The sequence below is a fragment of the Otolemur garnettii genome, unplaced genomic scaffold (assembly GCF_000181295.1).
Source record: "Otolemur garnettii isolate 467f Iridium unplaced genomic scaffold, OtoGar3 scaffold00010, whole genome shotgun sequence".
Classification (NCBI taxonomy): Eukaryota; Metazoa; Chordata; class Mammalia; order Primates; family Galagidae; genus Otolemur; species Otolemur garnettii.
Genome location: NW_003852405.1, coordinates 22,667,180 through 22,678,925, shown reverse-complemented (window position 1 = coordinate 22,678,925; position 11,746 = coordinate 22,667,180). Strand labels below are relative to the sequence as shown.

The 11,746-nt window shown below is 40.9% G+C and overlaps 1 protein-coding gene across 1 annotated transcript; it reads right to left on the bottom strand.

Moving 5' to 3' along the window:
* Positions 1-489: 489 nt before the first annotated feature.
* BCL10 (B cell CLL/lymphoma 10) lies at positions 490-11,027 on the bottom strand. Its single transcript, XM_012801665.2, has 3 exons — positions 10,698-11,027; positions 3,006-3,294; positions 490-896 (listed from the first exon to the last, which is right to left on the bottom strand). The coding sequence occupies exons 1-3, from the start codon at positions 10,752-10,754 to the stop codon at positions 523-525; spliced, it is 720 nt and encodes a 239-aa protein (XP_012657119.1). The 5' UTR covers positions 10,755-11,027; the 3' UTR covers positions 490-522.
* Between the last annotated feature and the right edge of the window lie 719 nt (positions 11,028-11,746).

Genomic DNA, 11,746 nt, shown 5'->3' with positions numbered 1-11,746 from the left:
TAGGTGTATGTGGCTGACGTCTTAGCCACTTGAGCCACAGGCGCCGAGCTGTACTTAACTATCTTAAAGGTATACTTTTTTACTCTAAAAAGTCCTATTTACAAAGTATCCTTACATTGTGCTTTAAGATGTATTACATGTAAATAAATCATTATAGCAATTTTATAAAAAGATTCTTATCCTTTAAAACATTTCTCGTCATTACTAGAAAAAATTGAAGGGCATGTAATCTTTTCTTTTCTTTTTTTTTTTTTTTTTTTTTATCTTCATGAATTTCACTCTGTCATTCAGGTTAGATAGAGTGCCATGCCATCAGCCTAGCTCACAGCAACCTCAAATCCCTGGGTCAAGTGATCCTCTTGCCTCAGCCTCCTGAGTAGCTGGGACTACAGGAACCCCCCACAATGCCTGGCTGATTTTTTTCTATTTTTAGTAGAGATGGGGTCTTGCTCTTGGCTCAGGCTGGTCTCAAATTCCTAAGCTCAATGAATCCACTCATCTCAGCCTCCAAGAGTGCTAGGATTACAGGTGTGAGACACCGCGCCCAGCCATAAGAGCACGTGATCTTAAAGGAAGAAATATTTCACTAGAGTTTCCACAAGTTCCTTCTTCTTCTAACTGCAGCTCTGGTGGCAAAGGAGGAGCGCCAGGATCCCCAGGTCTAGGAAGCGTAGTTGAAGAGAAAGTGGTATTTTCAGTTCTGCCTACTTCTAGAATAGGCAAATTCAGAGAAGAATCAGTAGAAAAAAAGGGGGCCGTGCTGGATTCTCCTTCTGGGTGGTATATGACAGTGGATGCTCCCAGTTTTTCAGAGAAATTACTCTCATCTGAATTTGATCTAGAAAGGTTGTTTGTGGCTCCATCTGGAAAAGGCTCACAGCTGCTACATTTCAGTCCTATAACAGAAATTTATAAATTCTGTCATAATTCATTTTAAATCTCCCTTGCTTTTCTCAACAACCACAAAGTATACTATTATTTGCATTTTCTAGATAAGGAAATAATATCTCAAGGAAGTTAAATGCCATGTTATAATTCACATTTAAAATACAGAATATTCATATACTTAACCACTGAAGAAACTAGAAAAAATAAAGCAGTTTCTAAAATAAAAAATATCTTTCACGACTAATAAATATTCTTTAGCATTCTGGTACAAAATATGTTAGCCAATTAAGAACAAAATTTAAACAAGGCATATACTAAAATTTTGTGAGTCAACTAATAGCAATTACTGACTCTTGAATTTCAGGATGTTGTAAGCCAGTGCTTCTCAACCTTCCTAATGCTGTGACCCTTTAATACAGTTCCTCACATTGTGGTGACCCCCCAACCATAAAATTATTTTTGTTGCTACTTCATAATTGTAATTTTTGCTACTGTTATGAATCATAATGTAAATATCGGATATTAGGTGATCCCTGTGAAAGGGTCATTCGACCCCCAAAGGGGTTACGACCCACAGGTTGAGAATCGCTGTTGTAAGCGAAAGAGTTTATAGATCATGTGAGATAGTCTCTCCTATTACAGGTGAGAAAACAGAGGTACAGTTAAGTCATGCTCAACATTCCAGGACTATTCCATGGGAGAGTGAGAACTATAATTAAATGATAACATCCTGGTTCTCAACCTGATAGTTTATTCAAATGACAGGGGTTGTTCCTATCTACTACGGTTTGAATGTGTCCTCTAAAAGTTTGTGTGCTGGAAACCTGGCTGCCATCCTGGAAGTGTTAAGTGAGGCCTTTGGGATGTGATTGAGTAATTAGGGCTCCACCCTCATGAATGGATTAATGCCCTCAGGAGCTCTGCCCCCTTTTACCCTTCTGCCAGGAGATGACCCTTGCCAGGTGCTGGCACCATGCTCTTGGATTTCCCAGTCTCTAGGATTCTCAAAATAACTTTTCTTTATGAATTGCCCAAATTGCCCAGTCTCACACATTCTTATAGAAAATGAACTAAGATACTACTGAAGAATTTTATCATATCCTAAGAGTATAGCTAACAATTAGCCACAAGATTGAAGGAACAAACACTATTTTTCTATTAAGCTTAGCAAACATTTAACCTGTCTATAGGCACGGCAATTCTTGAATTGACAAATTTTAGGTAAAACCTATGTCTATAAAGTACATTTGTATGTCATTTCTTAAAACTATTTTTTCAACTTCATGATACATTGAGTATTTTGTCGCATTGTATAAAAACTATTTTCTTCTTACATAGCTCAAATAGGGAAACTTCTAACATGTCCCAGCAAGGATTTATAGACTCTAAATTCCTTAAGGGCAGGGCCCTAAATTACTCATTTCTTTCTCTTCCCAAGGCCTGGATAGAAAGACAGAGGGAGACGGGGGGAGGGGAATGGGGTTGGTAGAATTTAAATTGTGCCGGCAATTCTATATAACATTCCAATCAGTGAGTGGTGTTTTTGGGGTGAGGGTAAAATGGGAGAAGTAAATGTGGTACTCCCTTAATTGATCTCAGATCCCATGCCTCTTTACCTTGACTGTGATTCTAGTGTTTACAGTCACAAATATTTTATTTTATGCAACATGATCCCTATAAACATATGTCAACTACTTCATATTGTGATTAACTAGTGGGAGAAAACTAGCAGAGTTGTATTAAAATACTTTGCTTAAACTCTGTGTGCTGTACAGTATTTTCAGCGATTACTTTTGAATAGAATAATATTACATTCTGCTGACTTCAGAAACAAACCCTGGTGTATACAGGGATTTCAAGATTGTAACTTTTCTATATATGGCATTGTTAAATAAATATAAATTAGGATACTGAATGGTATTTCAATTTTGCAATGTAAAGAAATCACATAAGGTCAAAGAAATGCAAATTAAATGTAATTCTGAAATTGAAAGATTTAAAAGTAAAATGATCACTTCTGAGTATTTTGGTTTTAATTTGCATTTTTGTTTTGCTTTTGTATTTTTAAAAAGCACTGTTACATTTATATTAACTCTTAAACACCTAAGATATCTTACCTTTCAGATGTTCTAGCTTTATATTTCTAAGTTTCAGCACTTCATCTGTAATCTTCTGAATCAAGAAGTTCTGTGTTTTTTCTCGCCGAATAGATTCAACAAGGGTGTCTAGTCCTTTGGGGTTTTCTTGTAAGTAGTCTAATAATTTTCCAGCCCTTTTTCTACTTGATGTTCGGCAAGAAATTTCTTCAGTGTCTTCTCTGCTGAGTATTTTTTTTGCACGCAGATGATCAAAATGTCTCTCAGCTATGAGTTTCTCACACAAGTACACCCTCAAATTTTCTAAAGCCTAAAAGAAATAAGATATGCTTCAATGTTGGTTTTTAACACCTAAAAATCACATAGGTGACTATTAGTTAGAAATTTGGAAGAGCTAATTATTAGACAATGTTTCAAAGTCAGGCGCTCAGGCCCTCTATAATGCATGCTAGTTGAGATGAAAGTCCAGGGAGACGCACGTCAATCTCAGACATTCCTCAGGGCTCTTATTTAACATTCACAAATAAAAACCAAGACCAAGCTCTTTGTAAGGAGGAGGTCAGCTGAACCTAGAGGACTTGAATTCTTGGAAATAAGGCCTGCTGAGGGCCACCTTCAGTAAAGATGAGTACAAAAAATACTGTACATTTTAGGTACTATTTAGCAAGAAATTCAGGACTAGGGAGGATTAACTTAAGAGTTCTCATAGTTTATAACTTTCTCATCTTTGTTATGATTCCATGTCCCTAAAGTAAAACAACAATGATGGCTGCAACCAAAAAAATTGCCGGGCGTTGTGGCAGGCGCCTGTGGTCCCAGCTACTTGGGAGACGGAGGCAGGAGACTCACTTGAGCCCAGGAGTTGGAGGTTGCTGTAAGCTGTGATGCCACAGCACTCTACCCAGGGGGACAGCTTAAGGCTCTGTTTCAAAAACAAAACAAAACCAAAAACAGACACCTGATATTAGAAGGACTCTTCTGGGGCCAGTTGGAAAGACTATGCTCTAACTCAGTGAATCCGTCTTTGTGGAAGGAAAATAGAAGACTATGCAGGGAGAAAAACCAGAAGGAACAGTGAGTGTTGGAAAAATTTCAGAAATTAAGAAAAAAGAGACCACAGAAAACAAGCCTAGACCTGTCTGAGGGGTTTAATTAGTAGAAAACTCATACTCGACTCAATAAATAACATTAATGATTTGATGCCAGTAACTGTATTTTAGCTCCTCTATGTACTACCGTGTTTTCCTGAAAATAAGACACTGTCTTATATTTATTTTTTCTCAAGAAGTCACACTGGGTCTTATTTTCAGGGGATGTCTTATTTTTATTAAGTATAATACAACACTCTACATTTATTCAAATACAGTTAAGTCATCTTCTGGAACCTGACAGGGGAGCCGACCTTGTTGGTGGGGCTGGTGCTAGTGATGCATGAACTCCTTTCCCCTAGCCATTCACACGTGTGGATGCCTGTGACCACGGTTACCACATACGCACCCGTGCAAGTGCGAATGCTCAGAGAAAGGAGCTGTGGCAGATAAAAGGTATTCCAGTCTTCCTTACCACACTGGCCAAAATGCATGGCGTGGCTATGCAGACATGCTGCATAGCCATGCCCATCACTAGGTCTTATTATCGGGGTAGGGCTTATATTTAACAAATGCATAGAAATCCTGCTAGTGCTTATTTTTTGGGTAGGTCTTATTTTCGGGGAAATGCGGTAGATACGGGATCTCGGATAAGTTAATTAACTCCCCTGTGCTTGTTTCTTCATCTGACTGTTATGAAGAATACATCAAAGTGCTTAGAAAAGTGCCTGGTACTAAGTAAATGATCAATACATTCTAAGAAGGTACATGTCGGATCTATTGGTATAGAGTATAAATGTCTTAACACAATAACTAAGTAAACGAGATGAGGTATATATTTACCAGAGTGATTTAAGCATTCCTAATTCTTTATGAAATCAGCACATAGTACCCCATAAATGCATTAATGTATACATGATCTATGTGTTTGATTTAATAAAAATAAAAAATAAATAAATAAAAAAGCAGTTCACTCACCCACCCACCCCCAAAAAATACATTTAAGAATGACAAAATTAAAGGCAACAGAAGAGTAAGCTAGGTAAAGAGTTCCTATAGTTCTAGGTCTACTCAACTTCCACATTCATTTATTTATTCGCACATTTCACACATATCTAAGTTCCTAATCTGTCAAGTGCTGAGCACTGAGTATGCAAAGATAAATATGATCCCTGTATGCAGAGGGATCATGGCTTAGCTAGGGAATATATATCACACACAATAATGGTAAGACAATGTGATATGGCCCAGACACAAAAAGATTACATTGGTCTAGTACTGGGGAAGCATAGAGGGAGCAATCAACTCTATCCTCAGGACTTGGGAGAGTTACAGAAGCACGAAGGGATGCAGTGGGGGGAAATACTGAGAAGTCTCAGGTAAACAGAACACAGGCTGCAGGTGACAGGGTGGTGAGAAATGAAACTGGGAAGGAAAATAGGCTGGATCATGGAAGACTACCTCTAAAGTGCTGAGGAACAAACACTTTCCTGTAGCCAAAAAAGTCATCAAAGGTTTATAAACAAAAGGCAATACGAAAGCTTTGCAGAGAACTGGGGGATGCCAAAATTGGGGTAGGAGATCAATTAGAAGACTGCCACAATTATCTTACATAAAATACGCTGAGTGTATAAATTTAAGCTCTGGGTATCAAGAGAGAGATGCAATTTAAAGATTTAAAAAGTGAACTCCTAAAAAACCTCATCATTAGTTGTCATTTTACCATCTATATGGAGATGATCACCAATTTATGTCTGTGATTAAGATTTCAACTGGATGATTCAAGGTATTTCAAATTCAACATGCCCCGAACCAAGTTTTCTTCTCTTCCCCTTTTCCTTTGACATTCTCAACTTATGTGGAAGTACCACTATCCATCCAACCCATGCTATAATATAAAACCGAGAATTCACCTTTGACTCTTCCTCTCTTTCACTTGGTACATCTGATCACCCACCATCAAGTCCTGCCAACCTACCACTTAATATATCTAATTTATACCTTCCCTTATCTCTATTATTAGCAATACCCTAGTTCAGCCCTTATGTCTCACATGGACCATTAAGAACACAAACCTAGATATATTTCTCTTCAAATTTCTCCACTACCACACTAGATCTATCCATCTAGATCTTCCAATTTTTCAATAGAAAATGAAATGTTATGTTATGTGAATTCTAATGTTGAAATGTCATTAGTTAATTAAAAAATTTTTTTTAAACTCTGTGTTCTGTCCCTAACGTAAAAGATAAAAGTTCCTCAGCTAGGGCAAAATAGTAAAGACGTTAAGAGCGCACCTCTAGAACTAGACCTATCTCAGTTCAAATCTTCAATCTGCCATATATTCCTGTAAATCTGGAGCAAGTTACTTCAGCATTGTAAACTTCAGGTTCTTTATTGATAAAATATAATTAAAACCTTAACTCCAAGGACATACGGGAGGGACAAATGGGATAGAGTATATGAAGGTTTGGTGCAGTCTCTGATACGTAGTAACTGCTAATAAATAATCTTAATTATGGCAGACGCTGGTTCTTATAATACCAGCTTAAAGTATCACTAACTCTGTCCTGGAACTTTATGCTGTCTTAAACTGCTGTCTGTGACTTTGCATTTCTTTACGTTGTTACCTTTGTCTTGTTCTCTTTTTTCATACCCTAATCTTCTATTCATCCTTTAAGGCTGAATGGTTATCTCCTTTTCAAAGTTTTACCTAAACTCCCCAGAATGAGTTAGGTACCCCTCTCCTGTCCCTTTAGCACCCTATGTATACATTTGACCTTTCTATTTACCAGGACTTCGCCTCATCTCCCAATTCATTCCAGACATTTCCACTCTGCCCTACCTCCCTTCTCAGTGTCACCGATGACTTCCTTACTACCAAATACTTTTAGTCTTCATCTACTCGACTTCTATGCAACACGAACACAGTTGCCTGCTCCTTCCCTGAAATATTCTTCTTGTCTTTTATCAGTATCACATTCTCATTTTCTTCTGATCTCTGTGGCTATTAATTTCTTAAATACTTTTTAACTCTTCTTTGGCTGGGTGTGGTGGCTCAAGCCTCTAATCCTAGCACTTTGGAAGGCCAAGACTGGAGGACTGCTTGAGGCTAGGAGTTTGAGACCTGGGCAAGAGTAGAACTCTGTCTCTATAAAAAATAGAATTAGGTGGGTGTGGTGGCAAGTCCCTGTAGTCCCAGCTATAGGAGAGGCTGAGGCAGCAGGATTCCTCAAGCCCAGGACTTTGAGGATAAAGTAACCTGTGATGACGCTACTACACTCTAGCCTGACAAGGTGAGACCCTGTCTCACAAAAATAACAAACCCACTTCTCTTTAAAGGTTTTAAAAGTCCTAGTTCTCAAATTCCTAGGTGAAATCATTCAATCCTACACTTAGTTTCCAGCTCAGATCTCTCTTTTGATACTGAGACTTGGCAGATCTAATTGGTGATTTGACATTTCCACTTACTAATCTAATTCCATTCTTTTCCTCAACTCCCACATTTAATCCATCACCAAGTCCTATCATTTCTATTTCAAAAATGCATCTGGAATTCTCCTGCTCCACCCATCTCCATTGCCTTCACCTTGATCCAAATCACCATTATTTTTCATCTATATGAATTCCAAGAGTCTCCTCATTGGTTTTCTCGCTTTTCACATTCTCCGCAGACCACAGAACGAGATTTTCAAAAAAGTAACATAATTTTTCAATAAGGGGGTAACAAACAAACAAAAAAACCCCCCTCAAATTCAAACACTCCCCTACCATTTACAAGGCCCCTCATGAATTGGCTGTAGCCCAACTTCACTTCAGGTTACCCTCTGCCTGCTTTCAATTTCCTCACGTCACCAAGGTCTTGCCTTAGGAAATTCTGTCCTGCCTAGAATGCTCTTCCTTCAGTTGTCATCTCTTTCAGGGATCAGTTTAAATGTAACCCCCCCGTCATCCTGTCTTTAGTAGGTTTCCCTGGTTACTGTCTTAGCAGCATTTGTTGCCTATACAGTACTTACCCTAATAGTTAACTGCACATTTGTTTTCAATTCTAATGACCTATATTTGAAGCAGGCAAGAACCAGGAATGTTCTGTTTAATGCTGTGTATCCTGCACTTAATCAGAGCATCAAGTAGACAGTGTTTTGGATGAAGGCAAAATTCATTGCATTTAGTTTGTGATTTAAAATTATCATTTATGTCTGCCCCCCCCCCCAAAGAAATCAAGCTATTTTCAAATTAGGATTGTGTCTTAATGTTTAATTTTTGAATTTTAGATCTATAGTATAAGCCTCAGGTAGCATGTAATCAATATTTATTACACTGAACTAAATTCAACCAAAAAGGAGGAGGAGATAGTGAAGATGTGGGAGTTCTCAGGAGTCAGAGAATATGGCAGGAGAGGCAAGCGCTTTGGGGGAAAGACTGGCCAGGTAAGCAACATATAGGTCATAAAGCAGCTTTCCTGTACACATCTGGAAATAAGGGCCTAGAGGTGAGAGAGAAGGAAGTCCAAATATGTGGATAATTTTAAAACTTTCTAAGATCATAAAACATTTTGAAAACATCATGGAGAAGTCTCTAAGAAAAAAAGCATGCACACAATTTTTCATAGACCCTCTGAAACCCATCCACAGTTTCTTCAAGGTTATGAATTTCTGATATAAGTGTAAATTGAATCCTTGAAGGTGGATAACCTCAATGAACCATAAAATTAAACAAATAAATAAATGAAAAATAAAAGCCTGGAAGTCACTCTTCACATCTGTATTTGTGATCAGGTCTTTCTTTCCACTCAGTAATTTCTGAGATCCTGTTTCATCAGTTGCAAAATGGGAAAGACAATTATCTCCTGTAGAGGTTGTTGTAAAGATTAAGTACACTGTAAACTGTATGACACAGCGTCTGAAATACGAGAAGCCTAGCTCTTCAAGTTCATGTTTTTACTGGCTCTCATCTTAAATAAGACAACACTTATGTTTATTCTGTGGTAGTTATCAATGTTCCTGTCTTATCTCAACCAGAATGCAAAGCAGGTCCAGATCTTCTTCTTTTTTTTTTGAGACAGAGTCTCATTATGTCGCCCTTGGTAGAGTACTGTGGCATCACAGCTCACGGCAACCTCAAATTCTTGGGTTCAAGCAAGTTTCCTGCCTCATCCTCCTGAGTAGTTGGGACTACAAGTGCCCACCACAACGCCTGGCTATTTTTTGGCTGCAGTCGTCACTGTTGTTCAGTAGGCCTGGGCCGGGCTAGAACCTTTCATCCTTGGTGTACATGGCTGGCGCCCTACTCACTGAGCAAAGGGCGACAAGCTAGATCTTCATTTCTTGTATCTTTCCAGGCCCAAGGACAGTATATTCCAGTAAGTGCTCCAAAGATCTGTACTGAATGAGGAAACTAAGTCCCAGTCATATCCAGTACCTTCTGCTGGTGAGTCATATCAATTGAAACTACCAGTACAATGTAATAAACTTTAAAGGGGAGGGAAGAGGAAGGGATTCAGAATGGATATTTAGGGCGCATGCTGTAGCTCAGTGGGTAGGGCGCTGGCCATATACAGAGGCTAGTGGGTTTGAACCCGCCCAGCTGGCTAAACAACAATGACAACTGCAACAAAAAAATAGCTCCACATTGTGGTGGGTGCCTGTTGTCCCAGCTACTTGGGAGGCTGAGACCAGAGAGCCCAAGAGTTTGAGCTTGCTGTGAGCTGTGATGTTACAGCACTCTACCGTGGGCGACACAGTGAGACCCTGTCTCAAAAAAATAAAAGGAGAAAAGAATGGATATTCTGTGTCCTGCCCAGTTCACAAAAATGCTTTAGTAAGAGTATTGTGTGTTAAGTAAGAATAAACTTTATGTTGCGTTTCTGTTTTTAATTTGAATTAACATGAAGTATTTTAGTGGTATTCATATAGGTCTCATCTGGCAAAACAACTAAAAGGAAAGAAAAAAGAAATGTCGTACCTCAGTAAAGTCATTCTTTACAAATTACTATTAAGGCCTGTGCAGGTCTGCACCACCCAAGCAAAAGAGCATAATTTAGCTACTGCCTATTTTTTAACGTTTACCTATAAATTAATTCTCAGCTACATGCATTCATCCCCCCGCCCCATTTAAATATGTGGGCGTTTGCTTACTAGGGGAATTCCAGGTTGTGCTTTCAGCTGTTGAGCTTTCCCCAGCCCCCTGTGCAAAAGAGTTTCACGTTTTTGCTCCACTGCTTGTGATCCTTTTGCTCTGGACCGGAACAGCCTAGGCAGCCAGTATTAAGGAAGGATCTGAGCTGCCAGATCCCTAACAAAGCAGCCCTAAGAGCTCAGGGGGCAAATCCCGACGGGATGGGTGAGGGAAGGATGGGCTAGAAGCTGACTGTGAAGAAACGAAGCGCTGCACAAAGTGTCAAAAACCCAAGCCCTCCGTTTACAGATTTAAAACACAGATTAAAGGCCACGGGAGAATCACTTCCACCACAGTTCCTCAGGTGCAGGGCGTGCCGCAGGCCTCGCGTGCCCGGACCTTCCGCTCCTCGGACACGACTCCGGGTTTCCGCTTTCCTCCCCGGTGGGGCTGCGGCCCGCCCCCGCCCGGCCCCCGCGCGGCGCCGGACCAAGGTCGCGCTACTCACATCCTTCTTCACTTCGGTCAGGTCCTCCTCGGTGAGGGACAGCACGGTGGGCTCCATGGTGGAGGCGGGAGACGGCGCTTCTTCCGGGTCCGAGAGCTTGGGCTGCGCCGCCCCGCCCAACCCGGGGCTTCAGCCTCCGGGTACCGGGGAAGAAGGGGAGGAGGCGGACCTGGCCGTGAGGAAGACAGCAGCCCCTTCGAAAACAGAGGGGCTCCGGGGTCAAACCGTGGCGCTTCCGGCTCCGCCTCTGGAGCCACGGCGCTGCTAATCTACGCGTCCCTCCGCACAGACCCACTCCTTCCCTCTCCCGGAGGCTCATGCGCAGGCGCCGCAGATCGGAGAGGCGAGTCGGTCGGCAGAGCCCGCCCCATCCCTGCGGCAGCCAATCGGTGTTAGCCCACGGGGCAATCGGCCCACAGGGGGCGTCACCTCAAGCCACGCCTCCGCAGGTGGTAAGCGAGTGGAGGCGGGTTGGTTTCCCCAATAGGAGTCATTTCCGCCGATGAGGCCGCCCGCTGCCAGCCTACGGCGCTGGCTTGGCTAACTTCTCACTTTCGGCGGAGTATGGCTGGATTTGTCGGTACCTTGGGAGTTCCCTCCTTTTCTCCCAGACCTTGCCCTACAATTTTCTGTTGCTGTGTTTGTCCACTCAACTTTTAAATTACAGTTTTGGTGATACGCAAACAGCCTAACTACAACATTAAACAACCCTGTTCTTAAAAGTATAATTTTCCTGTTTATTTAATCTATGTAATGGAAATATGCTTACCTCTTAGGGCTGCTGAGATTATACATAAGGTTCTCACTGGTACTTGGCACAAACATTGATCATTATATTTCATTACTTAAACATTGATTGAGTTCTTACTAATATGTTCTAGCCATCTTTTGCTGTAAGAGTTATCCATTTCGGCTCGGCACCTGTGGCTCAAGTGGCTAAGGCGCCAGTCACATACACCTAAGGTGGCGGGTTCGAATCCAGCCCGGGCCGCCAAACAACAATAATGGCTGCAACCAAAAAATAGCCGGGTGTTGTGGCGGGCACCTGT